The 20,965-nt window shown below is 37.6% G+C and overlaps 1 protein-coding gene across 2 annotated transcripts in view; it reads right to left on the bottom strand.

Moving 5' to 3' along the window:
- ANO6 (anoctamin 6) overlaps nucleotides 1–20,965 on the bottom strand; it is a 189,967-nt gene that overhangs the window by 62,157 nt on the left and 106,845 nt on the right. For both annotated transcript variants that reach the window (XM_041735628.1, XM_041735629.1), the window contains 4 exons: nucleotides 18,871–18,999; nucleotides 4,024–4,089; nucleotides 1,775–2,062; nucleotides 1,454–1,567 (listed from right to left, as the gene is read on the bottom strand). In XM_041735628.1, the coding sequence (XP_041591562.1) occupies nucleotides 1,454–1,567; nucleotides 1,775–2,062; nucleotides 4,024–4,089; nucleotides 18,871–18,999 (597 nt within the window). The remainder of the gene's footprint in view (nucleotides 1–1,453; nucleotides 1,568–1,774; nucleotides 2,063–4,023; nucleotides 4,090–18,870; nucleotides 19,000–20,965) is intronic.

The following is a 20,965-nucleotide window of genomic DNA, read 5'->3' as shown; positions in this document are numbered from 1 at the left end:
TAAGCCTTAACATGGGTCCCTACCTCCATTCACTTCCCTTCCAATACAACAGGAAATCATTCCTTAGCCTGGGTATGGGATCACTGCAATTAAAAGAGGCTCTTAGTGGGAAAGAACTGGGCATGGACAGATGCCAAGTAAATACTACTGAACTTTGCCATCCCAGATTAATATTCATGACAGCTATTTGCAAGTGTCCCCAAGGTTCATGTCATGCTATAATTACTAGTTTTGCTGGGCACAAGTATAAAATCCATGGACCATCAGGCTGGGCTGTCGTAAGGTCCCTTCATCAGGAAGTTCAGAACCTGCTTCTCCACCCAGCTCTCTGCTCTCTATTTACACATGTGCATCAAGTAGCTCTTTTGTGTCCTAGTTTATTATTACATACAGTACGTTTCAGTAATGTCTTCATCCACAAGTACGTGGACTACCCAGTAGCAATGATCAGTCTCAGTCTTGGCTTTCTTGGTTTTAGAGATTCAGATAAATTGATAGTGAATGTAACAAAGCAATAGCACACTATAATATAGTATTTAATTTATTTCAATGACAGAATTTATTTAAAGAGCTTGGATATAATATCCTTGCATTTATGGAATCATTATGGGTTTGAAGCAGTCACATTTTAAAATTTTCATTTCATGAGAGATGTTATCGGCTAGAGAAGTGCTCTTGAATTGGAGGAGCTGCTGTCATCTCAGAACGGAGTCCTTAAAAAATGTCAACACTCTGCAGTATTGCCATCGTGACGAGAACTCTGACAGATGCCTTTTTAAAAGCCTTGTGTGATATTCCAGGACACGAGAAAGTAAGAAAATGGTATTTCAGGGGGAAAAAGTCTGTGTTACAGAAAATGATAAGGGAGCTCTAACACGTAGTTTGCTTAAAATGGGCCAATACTTTCCTGGTTGATAATAACATCTGTCAGTAATTATGAAGATCGCTAACACTTACATTGTACTTCCTGTGTGCCAGGGATGGTTGTAACATTTGACACGGATTAATTTAATTAACCCTCATAACTCTAGGACATAACTCTATGAGGTAAATCTGATTATTATTCCCATTTTGTTGATGAGGAAGTTGAGGAACAGAGAGGCTAAATCACTTTTACGAGGTCATCTAGCTAGAAAGTGGGAGACCACGCTCCCATGCTCTTGAGAATCCATGCTCTTACCTGCTAATCTGCACTACTTTACATATGAACTAAGGGGGGGCTACTGTTTTAATTCATTCATTCATTCACTCATTCAAACTGATGGCCTTCTGTATGCCTGAGATCCAGCAGTGAACAAAACAACCTGGTTCCTGCTGTAGATGAGCTTGTAATCCTGCAATATACTATTATCATTTTACGGAAGAAGAAACTCCAGGTTAAGAAGATTAGCCCTCCTCTATTCGCACTGGAGTACACTCCAGTATTTTATTTCATTTTTGCCACTTGACTTACATCATGGAGAGGGAAAGCTGCTTTGTAGATCCCAGAGCTGACAAGTTTGTTGATGCCAAACTTTTTAACATTGTCTCTTACTTGATACTGGATCCGAGAGAGGATGAAGTAAACCTAAAAAAAAAAAAAAAAAAAAAAAAAAAATCCAAAATAACCCACCATTGTTTACTACTGTAACAAGAAGCTGTTTTCTTTGGTTGGGGGGGCGGGGGGGGGCAGCTTTTAAAAACTAAACTAAGCCAATCAAACCAGACCACTAATTATTCAAACAGCAGGTTCCAAATTACTCTAAGACAGCAACTAAATTTGGTTTAGACTTACAATGCGGCTTCTGGTGGCTGGATTGAAGAAAGTATCTCTATCATGAATATAAAAATCATTCATCCGATTCTTCTCAAATGGGGCAGTGAAAAACTCTTGCTCCGGCTTGATGATACTTTCATCCACTTGGAGGACTTTGGTAAACCAGCTGAAATTACCGAAAGCTGAGGACCGGGTTTTCAGATCATTGGGTTTCAGAGGCAATTTGATGTGCATTATCTCAGCATACGTACATAACACCTCCCATGGAGCATGTACTTTTACAAATACAAGCTTATCATCCAAAACCTAAAATGGAAGAATAAAAAACACAAACCAGGAAACCAAACCAATTGTTTCCATAATTTTAAAACATGTAGATTTTTCTTATGTTGCTGGTAGTTAAAACACAGGATGCTGGTAAAAATGAAGATAAACTAAAAACAGACTTGCAGGCCATCAAGCATTTTTGCCTTACAGATAATTTCTTGGTTCAGATTACTGAGCAAAAGTTAAACTTCTGGGGATCCCTGGGTGGCTCAGCAGTTTAGTGCCTGCCTTTGGCCCAGGGCGCGATCCTGGAGTCCTGGGATCGAGTCCCACGTCAGGCTCCCGGCATGGAGCCTGCTTCTCCCTCTGCCTGTGTCTCTGCCTCTTTCTCTCTCTCTATGTCTATCACGAATAAATAAGTAAATAAATAAATCTTTTTTTTTAAAGTTAAACTTCTTATACCCCTTTCATAAAATTACTATTTTAAATGAAGAAAAGCAAACTTGTTCATTTGCCCATCAAATTTTCGTCACAAATTGGTGACTAAAAATAATAACACTAGAATATTCATTGCACTGTTATTTTAATGATAATTTTAAGATTTCTAACTCAGAATAGGACTCTTTAATATGTTATAGATCTGTTAAATGTCATGTCATGTGCCCATTAGAAACAGATGTCAGTATAGAAATACATCTACTACATATTAATAGAAAAACAAATTATAAAACTGAAATAATAATTTGCCTTTTTGAAAGGAAAAATGCATATATTTTGAGGAATAGAAAAGTTTATGGGGTGCCTGGGTGGCTCAGCTGGTCGAGCATCTGCCTTCAGCTCAGGTCATGATCCTGGGATCGAGTCCTGTATCGGGCTCCCTGCTCAATGGAGAGCCTGCTTCTCCCTCTCCTTTTGTGTGCTCACTCACACACACACTCTTTCTCTCTCAAATAATCAATACATCTTTTAAAAAAAAGTTCAGAAGAACCACAGGTTATTTATGCATACTAAGAATATAGAGGATTTTGTTATTCTTATATTCTCTAATTTTTTGTAAACTGGTTATAAAATAAGAAATCTTTTTTTTTTTCTTACATCCCAGAAAGAGCACCTTTACTAAACAGAAAGACAAAACGTGTCAGGAACCTGACCAAATACACAAAGCAGCAGGTGAGATTCCTGATCGAAAAGACTCCCAATGAAACATAAATAGACTCCCCCTCGAAGTACACATATTTCACAGGAGCGTGTACATATATATGTAATATATTAAAAGAAATTTGCTTTCTACCACAAGAAGTTATTCAGAAATAATAAATCAACATCTGAGATCGGGGAAGGTGCACATTACGAACCAGGCGTGCACCCCCTCCTGCACACCTCCCCTCTGTACACTATGTACACTTGCTGGGAGAGGGCTGGGGCAGGTGCCTCTCTCTGCCCCGGCCCCTAGACCCAGCACATCCAGTGTTTGTAGAAAAGTGTGCCAAGGAGGGCAGGTGTCCATGTGGCCGAAGCCCAAGGCCACCGGCCACCTGCCTGGAAGGCGTCCTTGGCCTTGGGGTGAAAGGGAATTGCTTGGGACCCCAAGAATGGCATGGCAACGCTCCTGGTTTTCAGCAGCAACCCTAATTCTGAGGTCGACCTGAGGTCCTTAAGCTCTTTGTAGTTTGGCCAGTCTGGACTTCTCTTAGGATCAAATGGCTTTTAGGAAAAGTAAAATAAGAAATCTTTTTTAAAAACTCTTAAAAGAAGAAAACAATCATTTATACATGCATTCAGTATTATATTCTTTGGCTATTAAAAAAGGTATGTGGACTTCAATCAGAAACAAATGGACATGGACATTCTACAGTGCAGATTTTGCTGGACTCCCCTTCCAGCCTACACTAGAGCATGGCTAGGCTTGCAAGTTTCAATTGCCACTCTAGCATCCCAAGTGACATGCAGCTTCCCAAGAGCAACAGTCAGCCCAGGACTGGAAAGGGTCCAACACTTACTGATCTTGTTGCTTCTAACTGGAGGCCACCACAGATGAGGTTAGATTCATATGCTTGTCTTTTTCTCTGTCAAAAGAAATTGGAAAATATGTTAGATCCTTTAGTTTTACCAAGGACAGAAAAAGTCTTTTTTTTAAGAAAAACCACACCAAACCAGTTCGAATCTGATAGATCTACTCAAAATGGCACACAAGCAATGAGAGTGCTCTGGCTGTTGGTAATTTGTGGGTGTGTTGGATTCCTGAGATGAAATGCAAGGGAGTATACTTGGATTCACTTAGCACTCTGAAAGGCCTTGGTTAGTCCCTTGGATTTCTGGCCATTTGGGATGCATAAAAATCTCTGGCTTTGGCACAATTCTAAAACCTTTCTTTTCTTTCTTTCTTTCTTTCTTTTTTTTTTTTTTTTAACTTATGAGTGGTTTGGCACACAAATGGAGTTTTTTGAGTCCCATTCACTGATGTCATTTACCAGAATTAAAGCCCAGATCTGGCATTCTAGACATAGCAGACATTCAAATGGTTCAATTTTGGATGTGTATATTTCATATCTACATGCCTTGAACAAATTCAATAAACAACATAAACAATTCTGGCAAAATTCAAAAGAGTGTTTCTCTCTGCAAGATTAATATATCCATGAAGATATATACCTCTAAATCTACAAAAATAGGGAACTACTTAATTGATAATAGATCTGTGTCATATGGCCATTTGAAAAGATGCAGAATGTACTGTATTTATTGATATTAAATTCTATCTGGCTAGGCTTTTGTCAAGCTGTGTCCTAAGTTGTAAGGAAAGCATGTAAAGGTAGAGATTTATTTAACCTTTTAAAAGAGTGCTTTTGGTGATGAAACAGCTATACTGCTTCATGAAAGCAGGAAAATGAGTGTAGACAGGCGTGAAGCATACAAACTCTAAAACCAGACTGCCTGTGTTCAAATTCTGGTGCCATCACTTATCAGCTCTTTGACCCTTGGCAGGAAACAAACTTTCTGTGCCCCACTTTTCTCCTCTATAGAATGGAGAAAGCCTCACTGTTTCCTTTTGAGGTTCTCATGAGAATTGTATGATTCAAACTACATTAAGCATATAGACTAGAATTTCTATTTCTAGTCATCACAGAAGATTAATTGGACCAATTCTCCTACTGAAGACAACTGAAAAAGCTGGATCAAAAAATTTTTCTTTTAACTTTAACAGTTAACAAGATAAAAGAATTAGTGGATGATGGCCTAAGTCATCCAGGGGATCCATCAATCTGACCACTTTGCCCAGCGAGTATCATTCATGATTTGCCAATTGTCAAGGGGCAGAGAATTGGCTGAGCTGCAGTGCTATCAAAGTGCCTAGAACACGTAAAGCAGCTAGCAAATAGAAAACAGATGGTGCTGTAGGAAAAAGGCCAAAGGCCAAAAGGTGAAAAAATACACCTAGTATTTGGCTAAGTTTGGGTCCAACTGGAATCCCTATCATATTCTGTGGAAGTATCAGAACAGAATATGTCTTTAATTTTTATTTATTTAATAAGTGATGTTATAAAGTACTTACAACATGCTAGAGGCTGGCCTATGAGCTTTACAAATGTAATAAATGTAACTGCTAATTACTATTAGAGATGCAAGAGTCACTTAGAGAAAACGCAGCAAAGTGCTACAACTCCCCTAAACATGAATAAACAACCTGACTTGCCATATCTCCAACCTCAACTTGGGAAGCTGCCTCAGACTCATCCTGCTTCTATGTAGGTAGTATTTCTCCACTCTAGAGCCTAACTTGCATTTTGATTCTTGCATGGTAGTCCAATTCTTGTGCCTCATTGCTTCTTTCTTTAGTATTGCTTAAAGCATTTTTGAGGAGCGCCTGGGTGGCTCAGTAGGTTATGGCTCAGGTCATGATCTCACGGCTATGAGACTGAGCCCTGAGTTGGGGTCCTTACTGGGCATGGAGTCTGCTTAAGATTCTCTCTTCTTCTCCCTCTGCCCCTCCCTCCAAAATAAATTAAAAAAAAAAAAACATAAAATAAAAACATTTTTGATCCTGTAAATAATGTTCACCATGGTGCTTGGCACAGAGTATATGCCCAATACATACTGAAAGAATATACTCAATAAATATTTATTCATTCCTTCTACAAATATTCCTGAGAGCGTCCTTCAAAATATTGAAAATTCAAAGAATTTAAAATAGTTTGCTATGGGGGGGACAACAGAGAAACTCGGCATCCCATGACCTCAGACCTTCTTCTGATAGAGAAGAACTGAAACATTTACCCATGTGTTTCATGATGGTGTCACAGGCATTTGTTGTTCTTTATGGCCACCCAACATTTTGACTCTCCCCAGAGCCCATGCCCATTGTAGGAGATAAAAACGCTCCTTCATTCTCCTTCCTGGTTTTCTGTGAAGTTCAGCTGTTGGCACGTGAGCTAGGCCTTGTCCATCAGACCAACCACTCCAGACTCTCACTCAGAAGCTAGTGACACAAGCTGGGCCAAGGAGAACTCATTGTAGGGTGGTTGGGAGAGGGAATGCCAGTTCCAGAGACAGCAGAAGTGGAAGTTATAGCAGGAGATTTTTGGGCATCACTGCTAGTCAGTGGTGCCAGCAGTGGCTCTGGGCAGCAACCATGTGTTCTCTCCCAAAATGGCTCTGTAGTGGGATTTGGGGAACTGCTCCTGACTGCCTGGTTTCCAGGCTTATTTGTCCAACTCCCTTCAGAAGAACCTGGGAGCTCCCCAACACTCTTCTGATAAACTCTTTGTCTGCTGAAGTTAGAGCTCATCTCTGTTACTTGCCAGACAGAATCATGTCTGACACAGTAACTGTGAACTAGGGAAAAGTTGTCAGCTTAAACCCCACATCACTGTACAGTGGAGGGAGTGGGTGCTCTGAGTACACCAGACACTGACTTCCTCTCTTTCAGGGAAGATGACTCATCCTGAGTCTGTACAAGGGGCAACCCAGACTGTCTCATTAGCAGGATCCATGACTGTGTCTTCTGTATCCTTTTGAAGTCACGAATAATTTCAGTTAGAATGTGAAGGCTCAGGCCCAACGATATTCACTCTTGTAGACAAATCTTTCTAGTTAGAAGAGCAGGAGAATCAGTCACAAGAGGAACTTCTCTAGTGGCTAAATGCCTATTTTAATAATTAAGTGCTGGCAGAAAGAAATCACACAACTGTGCTAACTGGCCTTGTTATAAATTCATGGACCTACCACAGTTAGTAGTAACTGTAACATACAGTTACATTATGACACACAGCCATCTCCGTCCTGGCCCCTAGTCATCCACCAGGGAGCTGCTTCCAAACTTTCAAAGAGCTCCTCACACTCCACACCTAACTCCAGTCCAGCACACTCTGCAAGTGACCTTGCTTCCTTCCTTGCAGGGAAAAAGGCAGCCACTCGTGAACTCCTGCAGGTGTCTTTGTATCTATCAATAGCTAGATGCCATCTCTCTTCTTGGGGTCAGGAGACTGTATCCTCTTGGTATCTCTTCTTGAGCTTGCTTAAGCAATACCTTCTCTTTTTCCCTTTACTCTTTCCTCTTCATCACTCTTCTTTTTTTTTTTTTAAGACTTTATTTATTTATTGATGAGAGAGAGAGAGACAGAGACATAGGCAGAGGGAGAAGCAGGCTCCATGCATGGAGCACGATGTGGGACTCAATCCTGGGTCTCCGGGATCACGACCTGAGCCGAAGGCAGATGTTCAACTGCTGAGCCACCCAGGTGTCCCTCCTCTTCATCACTCTTATTCCCAGCCAACAAACACTTAAAATGTTTCCCATCCTTAACAATATTAAATCCTTCCATGCCCCTATATTCTCTTCAATTACCATCCTTGCCTCTAGACATGTCTGTCTTTTAATCTTGATACCCTCAGCACTTAGAACAGACCTATAATAGAATAAACATGCAATAAATGTCTGATGAATGAGTGAATAGTGGATGGTGGACTGGTGGCTGCCTATGATGTAGGGATAGATTGAAGAGTACAAATTACTGAGTATAGCAACTAAGTCCCCCAAAATGTTCTGTGAACTTTTAGTTACGAGTATTACAGGATATGACAGAGAAGAAGAGATATAGTTTAATTCTGGAGTGTACTAGTACCAGATAGCATAGGGACATCCAGAGCATGAAGTGATTTCCAGACACCTTGGAGTCTGAATTACTAGATGACAAAAGGGGATGGTTTAGACAGCTGGAAATGAACCAGCCCCTCTTCCCCCCCCAGGAAGGCAGTTCTGTCATCCAACATACAAAACACAAACTACTCCTTGTCTTGTTTGTATCAGCTGCATCACCATGACTGCAACATACTAAACAGTGTAAGTAGGACATGGCTCCTCCTCTATGGAATTCCTAAATTGAGGCTACAACTCTTTACTGCCTTCATGGGACTCTCTCTTTTCAGATTTTAGTCTACCAAATAGCTCCTTTAGCTCTTCCAGTTTTGGTTTCCTTTTGGAAAATACTGGCATAATAGATTCAGAATCAAAATTCAAATCCAGGTTTTGTGACATTGGGCAAATAACTTAAATCATACAAGCATCAGTGACTTCATTTCAAAAATAGGGCAAGAAATATCTTCATCTTGGCTTTTTTTTAGGGATCAAATGTTATCATGGGTATGAAAGTCCTCAGTAGGCCTTACAGATATGTTAGCCTTACATATATGTTAGCCATTACCATATCCTCTTTTTCTGCCTTCAAACATGCCCAACTTCCCTTTTTTCTTAAATAAACAAACAAACAAACAAATAAATAAATCAACCAACCAACCAACCAACCAACCAACCAACCTCTCTCACATGTAGACCTTAGAGGTTCACCTCTTTTTCAATATCTGAAACAAAAATAGGCAACCCTAATCCACATGGCCTCCATACTGTGCACCCCATGACCCTTAATCCTCCAGTGAGACAACAACATTGTTTTACTAGAACTCCAAGAAATGGATCTTAATGCTGAGTTACACAGCCCTCTCTCTTCTTGACTCTTCTATACTACTTGGTCATTCTGGTCTTTGGACTCCTTTGATATCTGATAAATGTGTATATCTGTGTGAGATAGTGTGTGTATGTGTGTGTGTGTCTATCCTTCTTAGATTTTGAAGGTTGTAAAAACACAGCTCTATATCTCACTTTTCCCTCATTCCTGTGTACAGTAAGGGAGGTCACTGACAAGAGTGAATTGTACATGGGAGTATCAAAGGTGCAGAAAATCTTAGAAATATTTTTCTTCAATCTCATTTTAATGACTCGGTAATATTCTCTCAGAGATGTACTATAATTTATTTAACAAATCCCAAATTGTTGGATATTTAGGTTGCTCCTAATTTTCCCTATTATAAAAATCCTTGTAGAACAGTCTTTGTGCATCCATTATTATTTCCTCGGATAAAGTCCCAGAAGCAAAATTGTTAAATCAAAGAGCGTATGTAATTTTAAGTTCTTTAATATGTACTGCCATACTGCCCTCCAGAAAGGTTGTACTAATTTATCCTATTTTAGTTCTTATCTAGTTCTTTACAAAGAACTCCTAAGATATTTACCTGATTTCTCTCAAGATAATTGGTAGACCTTGGAGTTGGTTTATAATGCCCTCTATTTTACCACTCACTATAAATACTTAAACAGTTGAATCAAGGATAGGACATTTTTATTTGCTTAAACATGTTAATCTATCACCTTGGAGTTACTTTAATAAGACAGTTCTTGTTATTTTCCTTTGGCAAGGCAATTCACAAAGAACTAGTGGAATATTTTAAAAATTGATCAAACCAGTTTTCTTGGTTTGTCAGGTAGCTAAAGTAAATTAGCATATGTGCTGTATTTGTCAAACAAGCACATACCAGGAAAAGACTGATTACTTAAGAAAAGATTGCTTCAATCTGTTTAATATGAAATCATCATCTTCACTTCTCTGTAGAATTTATACTTAGATAAGTAACTGTTCTTGACATTTAAAAAAATGAGGGTAGAGTTGTCTTCCATGTTAAAAATGAAAGAAAATTAACATTGCACATTGACTGACATAGCCATTATTCAATAAATACTTGTTGAAAAAATGAAAATGAAGTCACACAATTTTTAATTAAAAATTATCTATGGACCTAATTGGAAAACTTTACATATATGAACCTAAACTATGTTCTATAGTCTATGGTCTGGATTTAACAGCAGAAAATAACCAAAGTAGGCTCTTTGGCTCTGAAAAATGTCCAGTCACACTTTAGATTGTGCTACAGATTCTTCTGTCTCTAGGAGAACAAATTCATTGGCATTGCAACCTGGATCTTTTTTTTTTTTTTAATCTAGTTCTAGTAAATCCAAAATGACTGTAATCACTGAGGACCCGAGTATCTCACAAAAAAGATAGATGTGATTCTACTACTGTTGGTGGAGAATGGTGCTGGGGGTTCAAAGGAGAAAGGATAAGAATACCTATCCTACCCCAGAAACTGGAATTTTATTCATGTCTCTTTTGAGAGGTTAATACAGCTGTCAGAGAAATAAAGAATAAAAGCAATCAAAATCACAAAGGACAGACTGGCATAATTAAGGAAGCTTTCTGTCCCTAAGCACCTTAGATTACACATCTCATTTGGCTTAATAAAGTCATTGTGAGGAGGACTGGCTTGTGAATTATACAGCAATAATACTGATTGTAAACACCAATCTGCCATTTTCTTTATGTCACCCAGCTTTTGCAGAATTAAAAAAAAAAAAAAGGGTTGTAATGCCTACAAAATAAAATTACTGAACACACTGTAATGATAATAAAGCACAAATCAGTTGGGATTAATGAAATATATGCATAGATTAATTTCAAGTATTCTTACAGCTTTGTTAGGCAAAGTACTGATGGTACTGTCAGTATTTTTCAATTTGCCAATCTTTCTTAAGCCTACAAAGATGAACGAAGAGTAAGTTAAAGGTACTTAATTTGTACCAAAAATTACTGTCTAAGTACTATTTATTAGTCATATATCACGTACTCAAAAAGGTTCAGTAAGCAGAATAAATAATTTAATTGGGACTTAATTTAAATTCACATGTTGGTGATAAAACATTTAATGTCAGTGGACCGATCTGATGAGGAATTTACTCAAGTAGGTAATATGTGTTCTCTAGGGGACAGAAAAACGATGAGCATTCTAAATAGTAAGCGTGGAATGGAAGTGAATACTTAGCTGAAATTCACTTCCATATCTTCTTTTTAAATGAACATTTTAGGTGTAATTCCAAAAGAAATAAATGCTCTCTGTGGGTAACTCAGAAAACAGAAATTTTCTGAGAAGGGGAGAAAAGTCACCTTATAACAACTCACTGCTGAGATGACTACTATAAACATTTTAGTGCAGTTTTCCAAACTTGTTTATACAAACAACTTGGAGCATTTGCTTAAAATGCAGATTCTTGGGCCCTACTCCTGGAGATTCTGACTCAGTCGGTATAGGATGCCGCCTGAATAATCTACTTTCAATGAGTAAAACAGGTGCCTCTTACCAAAGTTAAGAAATACTGTCATTAAGACATACCTTCTCTATGCACAGAGCAGCTACTCTTATTATTACTTATCCCTTTCAGCCTATTCCTCATAAAAATTCAGCATAGTTGATTTTTCCTAATCTAGTACCTTTTAAAAAGTGAGATACAGGGGACTGTTTGAAACCACAGGGGCAAATGACAGCTTATTCATTCAAACCTAAGGTCAGATCTCAGAAGGACCGATCAGGAAAAAGCAAGGACTTTCTGTTCTCCACATCTTTGTGAGATGAAATAGAATAATTAGGTTTTACTTTTTAGGATTTCACTGACCTTTTCATTTGACTGTTTTAAGGACCGGACCCAATGACACTTCCCATTTTGGGAGTTAGAAGCAAGATTTGGATTCATTGCTCTTGTGCTGAGTACTCAAAAATAAAACCAAACATGCTTATACCAGCAACACATTTTGTAGCTGTAATTTGAAACTGCTGATTCTAATTTACTTTATTCCTTTTAACCTACAATCTGAGTATAAGTAGGGTGTAAAGAAAGGAGATAAAAATATAAAGAAGAGCTCCCTGCCTTAGTCTAAAATGCTAGCAAATTGAAGTTAGACCAGATTTTTTTGCCTAAAAAAGAAGAGAGGACACCTACCAAAATTCATCTGAGAAGGTAAAACCAGCTGACACCACTTGCCATCATTTCTTCTTAACCTATCCTAATATAATGCTCAAGTTTCCATTCACAGAATATCTGTGGCAAACATGTCATTTCTAGGAAATTTTATGCTGTTCTGATTCTTTATAATCCCTCTCTGCCATTCTTTTATTTCTTCAACTTGGAGAAGATATGCCAATGTTAGATCTATCCAATCATGTCTTCTCCTATATGAGGTTCCATGGAATGAATTTCTTTCTGGGAGATCCTCAGAACATTATATTTCTTTTAAACAGTTTTGTTTTTATTGTGTTAAAACTTTAGACCATATTAATAACATCTCCTATTTTCTTTGGCTACTAGGAAACTCAGAAGCAAGTTTACAGCTGAACTCTAACTTCTGAACAGGACCTGTGGTTAATAAAAAATCATTTTGTTTATTACTCTCACAGACAGCTTCATTTTATTTTCCTGGGCTTTACTTTTGTAACTCTGTGTTTCTCATTTAATTGTTTTTATTCTTGATATTATTTCTGTAAGTGACCTCAAATACTTTTTAATGAATTATAAATAAACTATGTTAATGTAGTATTAGCATAAGTAGGGAGCTAATGACTAGGAAAATTATACTTGCAAGCTGAAGTCAATAATAAATGATTTTTGAGTTATCTATACTGTTAATTATTGCCCATTAGCCACAAATACCATACATTTAATACACATAAGGCTTAATGAGAAGTCAAGCCATGTGATCCCTCAACAGATTTTTTTAAAAAGCACTTAATAAAATGTAAAACTCAACTATCATAAAAACTCTTAGCAATCTAGGACTAGAAGGGGACTCCTTTTGCTTTTTGAAAGAAAACTACAAAAATTTTATAGCAGGTGAGATATTTAATGGGGAAATTTTAGAAACATTCCCCCAAAAATCAGGAACATGAAAATGGTGACTACTATGTGTTACTGGTTTTATTCAAGAGGGCTTAGCTGCTGTACTTTAACAAGAAAAGGGAAAAAGTATAAAGGTGGCAAAGGTAGAGCAAAGCTCTCATCATTTATAGATAATAGGTCTTTTTCTGAGAAAACTTAATAGATGAATTGGAAAGTATAACTAAAAAGAGTTTATCAAGGTTTCTAGGTAGAATTTATGAAAATCCATGAACTTTTTAAATACACAATAAATCACAAGCCACAATTTAAAATGCTTCTGACAATATCAACAAAATTTTAAAATGAGACTAGTTAATAAGAATGTATAAGATCAGAGAAAGACAAATACCAGAGGATTTCACACTTCTGTAGTTTAAGAAACAAAGCAATGATCATAGGGGGAAAATAAAGAGAGAGAGACAAACCAAGAAACAGACTTTCAACCATAAAGAACAAACTGATGGTTATCAGAGGGCAGGTGGGTGGAGGGAATGGGTTCAATAGGTGATGGGGGATTAAAGAGTACACTTGTGATGAGCACTGAGTGTTGTATTAAGTCTTGAATCACTAAATTGTATACCTGAAACTAAAAAAACAAACGAACAAACGAAAAACAGTACAAGATCTTCATGGACACTGTTATAAAAGTTTACTGAAAAACATAAGACCTCAGTAAATGGAGTGATATAATATATTCACTGTACTAGAACTTCTTGATGAACTTTGAAACATGTCCAAAGAGATCTCATACAGCTTCTAGGCAAACATTTCTTTCTTTTTTTTTTTTTTTAATTTATTTAAATAACTCCGGGATCACGCCCTGGGCCAAAGGCAGATGCTCAACCACTGAACCACCAAGGCATCCCTAGGCAAACATTTCCAACCTCATGATAACTCATCTAACATAACGGATAACAGTTTTAAAGGCTGACGGGTTCTGTAACCAATTAGTTAGCTGTCTCACATTATTTGAAAGGTTGGATATAATTTAGTTTGATTGCTCATTTCTTAAAAACCTCACATGCTAGGATCTCCACTGGCCCGATCCTTCTGCCACATACTAAAGAATTCTTAAAGTCAGGTATTAGATACAAATTTCCACATCCATATATGAAATTTTCATCAACTTCAAGGAAATAAATTTTCCATTAACTTTTAGGAATGGATTGTGCAGACAGAAAGTTAAATAAATAAAACACTTACTCAGGATTGCTTAGACTGTCTTTGTGCTACCTTGACCCCTCTACCCTCTCTACCATCATCTGAATCATACTTTTACTTGGTCATAAGCTCATCTGTTTGAAGGGATGCCCAGCGTCATACAAAACAAAATCCAAAATAGATGGACTCTGCCACTAGTTTGTAGTGCTAGCAAAAAGAAGTGGAAGAAATGTTACAAACAAAACTGAGCAGAAAGAGTTGGAGAAAAATACAGAAAATTGTTTTCATTAGAACATCTTTGCTCTTCCTAATGTACATCGAACACATTTATATATAATTATGTATAATTAATCATGTGCCATGCCGCTGGCTACCTACTGAACAGTCAGTCGTTTCCCCCTTCTTCACTGCTAAGAAAAGCCTTATGGTTTTTCAGGTATTGGGTAATCCAGCAATTTAAGAGACAAAAGACTCATCTTCATTTGTCTATGCTAATGATGCTAAGTAATTCCATTCATCTTGCCAACAGTCATTTTTGGAACAGACCTATGATAGACAAAGAACTGTGAAGGGAGATCTGCTTAGAGCTTTTATAGGGTAGGGAGCTTTCTTCTCCCCCTAAAAAAGGGCATTCCCACCTCCAGGTGCTTCAAAGTACCACCACCATCTTGTACAAGGTAAAGTCAGTTTAAGAACAGCAACATATTGAGGATGGACGGCAGGGCGGAAGGATGTGATGATTCAATTCCTGACAACCTCTGTAAGCCAATAAATTATCTAACACAGAAATGATGTTGTTTCTAGGCTACTTCTTAAGTGAGGAAATGATTTCCTTTAGGATTTAAGCCACTTTAAGTATGGTTTTCCTGTTCTCCATTCCTATGGAGAAATGGCTGTCCAGTCAGATACTACATTTTCCACTTTCCTGTTTCTTGCAGTAAAAGAATATTCAAAGTGACTCAGTGTCAAGGACGGTGGCATTTAGGGCACATATTATTGAAACAACTTACAGTCATTCCCTATGCCTAATCGAAATGTAAACAATTTATGCTTTTAAAGGAAGGTGTGAAGTTCCTGAAGTATTTTCACTAATATAAGAGGACAAAGTGACATGTTATTTGGAGATCTGGCTAGGAAAAATATTTTCTCTTTTGCTCATGGGAAGATGCAGCCTTTTACTCCTCTATGTTTTGTAGCCCTACCAGATAACTTCTCTCTCCATCCCTAGAATGTATTTAACAACACTCTTTAGATCAGCTACAAGCAAAGTCTACCTTGGTGTTACTTTAGGAAATCAATATGATTTAGACATAATTTTTTTTTTCTTTCAAAGAAAACAGGATTTTGAAATTGCCTTTCCTTGGTGGAGTCCTAAATCCTGAATAAGGCCTGACAGATGGTATGATGGAATTCACAAATATTTTTCTGATTAATAAAAATGTGATTCCAAAGCTGAACTTTAAATTCTGGTGGAGTCTAAGTAATATGTACAAATACAACTCAAAGCACTTCAAAGCACGGCTTATAAAGACCAACATCATGGTACATCTATCTGTGAGTTCAGAGATTGCCAAATTAATGATTTTTTTTCCTCCTGATTTATGAGAGTTACTCTGGGACCTATGTTTCTGTGTAAAACAAATGCAGCATTTATTAATAATGTAAGCAGCTCTAGGGCCCCTTTACCATGGCAGTGAAACTCTTGTTTAAATCCAGAACTGTTTCCTTTACACTTTAATGGATTAGATTTGTTTAACTTACTTTATATTGTGCTCAATGCAGTTCCATTGGCATATGATGGATGTTTAATGAATATTTGATGATGGTGACTATGACTGTACATTAATATATGTTAGTGTCCACAGAAAAATGATAAAACATTCTAAGCTATATTACTCTAGCAAACATATACATATATAATGTATATATTATGTATGTATATATATATATAGAAATTATATAATAACAAAAGTGGAGTCATGCCTTTTCATATTCATACATTAGTTCTAAGAAAACTGGAAATAAAAGTAAAGGTTTAGGAATTAATATTTATTATCTAATACATACTAACAATTTATATAACATTTCTACATAGTATTTTACTCAATCCTAACTACAACCCTATGGAATGAGTATTGGAGTTCCCACTTCCTGAATCTAAGATGCCATCAGTGTGTGATGAACCAATATTTTACGTATCAATAGGAAAAACTCCACCAATGAAATTATGATATATCATTTGTAAGACATACCCTGACTGTGAAGAAGGCAAAATGGAAAAATAACATGCATCTCAAAAATTACAATAAAATATGATACCGATCATAAAATTCCCTCAAGTCATAGAGCCAATTAATAGCTGTGGCCAAGACAAGCCGGCTGTCCACCAAAGATTCAGTTTCCCTCCCATAGTACAGCATTCCTATGGAGAAATGGCTGTCCAGTCAGATACTACATTTTCCACTTTCCTGAGTTCTGACCAAAAGAATGTGGCACAATTGATGTTGTCACCTCCAGGCCAAAGTGGTGAAGAAGCACAATTACTTTCTCCATCCTTTCTCTTAAACTATTATTTACTTTAAAGCTGAGGATGATCTACCTATAGAAGATGGCAATATGGCAAAGCTTCTGTATCAGCCTGAGTCCCTGAATGCAAAGGACAGAGCCCTACCCTTTTCCCTAAACCCATCTTGCCAAACAGGAATGCCACATCTGACTTGACATGAGCAATAAGTAAACTTTCATTGTGTCAAGCCACTGCAATCAGGGCTAGTTTGTGATATCAATTGGAATTACTCCAAATAATTGGAGTGGTAGAAATAAAATTTGAATGTCAAGTTCCAATGCATGTGATACCATGCAAATACAACCTGTAAACTTAGCCCTTCCCAAACAAAACAGGTATGATGGCTTCATTAAATTTTAAGATTTCATCAGTTGGTTTGAAGCATGGGCAGAAACGATGCATTTCGGAAAGTGCAGAGAGGGACAATTAAATTTGTGTATATGTAATAGCGTAGACATGAGAACAAAGGAACAGGGAAAACAAAAACAAAAACAAAAACAAAAACAAAAACAAAACAAAGAATGAGTGAGTTGTTTCCAAAGTGGGAAACAATGACACATGTATGCTCTCTCCTTTTTTTTTTTTTTTTTTTTTTTTTTTTTTGCTCTCTCCTTTTTGTCCTCTTTCAGTTTAATATAGTTTGGGTTCAGGTAAAGAAGATCTAGGCATTTTTTTTTTTTTATAACCCTAGCCTACTAAATGGTTTACTATCTCCAGATAGAAATACTTAGAAGAGCTTGAAGATAAGGAAAAGGATGAAGCAGCAGCTTGACTGACAATGAATGAAAAGGCAGGAAGGGAAGTGACAAAATGGGAGAGGTGACTAGCACGGGTTCTCGATTCAAGACAAGACTGTGAACCATGGCTTCATGACTTCTCATGCTAGAGTCAGTGACCTTGGGCAATCATGTGACCTTAAGGGTCACCCCTGTTGTCTATAATGGTACGATAACAGAATGCACCTCCCAGGTTACTATGAAAATGAAATAAGACAAAGCATGCACGAGGCACATACCATCCACAAAGAGCACAGTGAAGGCTAGTTACCACACTTACTACATTTGCTGTCACTATTAATCATTAGTTTCTTTTCCCACTTTGTAGCAAATAGGCATGTATGCTTTTTTTAAAAAAAAGATTTTATATATTTGTTCATGAGAGACACACAGAGAGAGAGAGGCAGAGACATAGGCAGAGGGAGAAGCAGGCTCCCCGCGAGGAGCCTGATGTGGGACTCAATTCCAGAACCCCAGGATCACAACCTGAGCCTAAGGCTCAGGGCTCCAGCTCCACCACTGCACCACCCGGGTACCTCGCCAAGTATACTTTTAATGTAAATATCACATTTTGGTGAGATAGATTAATACAGTATATTAATAGATATACTAGATTTAGGAAATCAATATGATTTAGGTATATTTTTTTTTCTTTCAAAGAAAACAGGATTTTGAAATTGCCTTTCCTTGGTGGAGTCCTAAATCCTAAATAAGGCCTGACAGACGGTATGATGGAATTCACAAATATTTTTCTATTTCTCACAAATATTTTAGCGCCTGGGTGGCTCAGTGGTGGAGTATCTGCCTTTGGCTCAAGTCATGATCCTGGAGCCCTGGGATGGAGTCCCACAACAGGCTCCTCACGGTGAGCCTGCTACTCCCTCTGCCTACGTCTGTCTCTGCCTCTCTCTCTCTCTCTCTCTGTGTCTTTCATGAATAAATAAAATCTTAGAAAAAAAATAATAACGTAAATCTCTTCTACAGATAGAAAGTGCAATTCCTTGGAAGAAAGTCTGTCTTCAGCTGTGAAACCAACTGAGGTTAAGAGCCCAAGGAAGTTTCTGCTTCAAATTACAAAAGAAAAAATTGTTAACATGGCTTGAGGGAATGATGAGCAGAGAAAATATGAACGTATGTTTGGTACATGATATTTCAAACACCAGTTTCACTTTATTGCTTACATTAAAAAAAAAACATTTTTTTTCACTTCACAATATCGTAAGAAATAAAAACGAGAATAGCAAAAACTTACCCTTTGTTTTTCATTTGAACCCTTTTTATTGGTTTCTTTTCTACTTTCATCTTCATATACTAGAACAAAGTCGATTCTTCGCTGACCGTCATTAAAAAAGAGGGAGTCATGTTTTCCATTAAATTCTTCCTGTGTGGAAAAACAAATTTTAATCCAATTGTTAAAGTGTCAATTTATAAGTGTTTATTTTCTAGTTTTAATAGGTACATCAGTGTGTTTAGAGAGAAAGAAAAAATCCATTCCTAGTCACTTAACCAAGAGGTCACGGTCACCATGATCTTTGCAAGCAGAGCATGTTCTTGGTGAAAGGAGTCCTTGAATTGAGCAGTTTAGGATTATGCTACAAACAAATGGGAAAATATCAGTATTTTCTATGTAAACACAATCATCTCAGAATTATTCCCTCCTCCAACAGCAAAGGAGTGTCACTTTGTAAATAAACACGGTAACCAGAGGTGCCTATCTGAAGGAGTATCTTAGTTTCTTCATTTACGAAGAAGAAAAATCTAAGGCAAAGCACCGTTTATGAAAATCTCACCCTTCCTAAGTCATAATTTCTAACCTTTTTACCATTTTTCATGATTTCTCTCCGGACCTTCCCAGTTTACAGAAGGTACCACTTTATAACATTAAACAAAATCAGATGATGCTTTGATAAACACAAAAGCTACAATGGCTGTTGATATTTGTTCCCAAATCCACAAAAAATATCCCTTCACTCCTAGCAAATAAAACAAACGAATGACCCCAGCAACAATAATAAATAAGTGAGCTTTTAGTTTAGAGCTTAAAAGAATGAAGAAACAATGGCTGAACACAGACCTAATAGAGTTTAAAACAGTCTTTATTACCATGTGGATTTGAAAAGAATTATTTTAATTCACTGTAAGCAAAGACTTGGGTTTCTGTTGCTCACACAGCTTGTCCAGATGCTTACGTGAATTTTGTTGCTGTTTAAGGATTAGACTATTTTTTTAAGTGATAAGCAATATTTTTAAATCTTTAACTTCTGTTTTCACTGAAAGCTCATGGGGAGATTGCATTTTGTAATCATTTGGCAGAACCACTTAATCACTAAATGCAATTAATTCTTCTTTGCATTTAGCATCAATTTAATACAAAAATCACCTAATTTTATCACTACCCTGTCTTCCTTTTCTTCACACTTTTGAGAAGATACATCTTTTACTGAACCTGATAACTCGTCATTCCTTTCTTTTCCACCATGGAGCAGGTGAAGGTCTCTGGCCAGCAGTCAAAACACCCCCATTTAGCAGGTTACTTCGCCTGTGGAGCACATGCTGCTGGTGTAACCTAACTCAACACACCTCTATCCCAGTCACACTTAACCAGGGATTCTAACCACAAACATTGTGCCCTTGCCTTGAGTTTCCCGAGCCAGAGCACAGAGGGGCCAGGACAACAGACACATCCGTGTCTTGGGCTGGTGCCTCTACTCAGTTCTTTTACTTACAATTTCAGCTATTTAATATCCATAAACTTTTAAAAGTGTTTAAAGCTGTACAAAAATGCTAAAGCCCCATCTTTTCCATTTCAGTCACAAAGTCCTTTAGGCTCCTTTCTCTTCCTTTCAATGAAGATCTTACACAATTGGTGACAACCGGGGCAGCTACGAGAGGAAAATTTTGTGTAGAGGGGGGAAAGAATGAATAATTTCTTCAGAATGGCAAAGGGGAGGTGCAGTGGAGTGGAATAATAGTCACAAAAACCTGGTCACCATTACAGATGTCTGAAAAGTGTACAAAAGCCACTTTTTTTTCTGTAGCCTTTGGTGGCATCCAGCAGGACTCACTGAAGTGAAGGGCTAAAGAATGAAGCCTGGAATGAGAACCCCACCTGCACGTGGCTCCAGACACTCTCCCTCCCACTGCCCTTGCTCAGCCACATAGGCTGGCAGTCAGCCTCCGGATAATCTGGTCTGCATGCACCTCTCTCATGTGTGACTGAAGACCATGGCCCTTTGTTTGGAGGAGAGCCTCACGGACTTGGCATCAGCTGTCTGTGTGAAATAACTGGGTCAAACTCTGAGATGGTATTACTGGAATGCAATGCTGGGGAAAAGGATGCCAGTTTT

The sequence above is a fragment of the Vulpes lagopus genome, chromosome 21 (genome assembly GCF_018345385.1).
Source record: "Vulpes lagopus strain Blue_001 chromosome 21, ASM1834538v1, whole genome shotgun sequence".
NCBI classification, from domain to species: domain Eukaryota; kingdom Metazoa; phylum Chordata; class Mammalia; order Carnivora; family Canidae; genus Vulpes; species Vulpes lagopus.
This window is presented reverse-complemented; position numbering and strand designations above follow the sequence as displayed.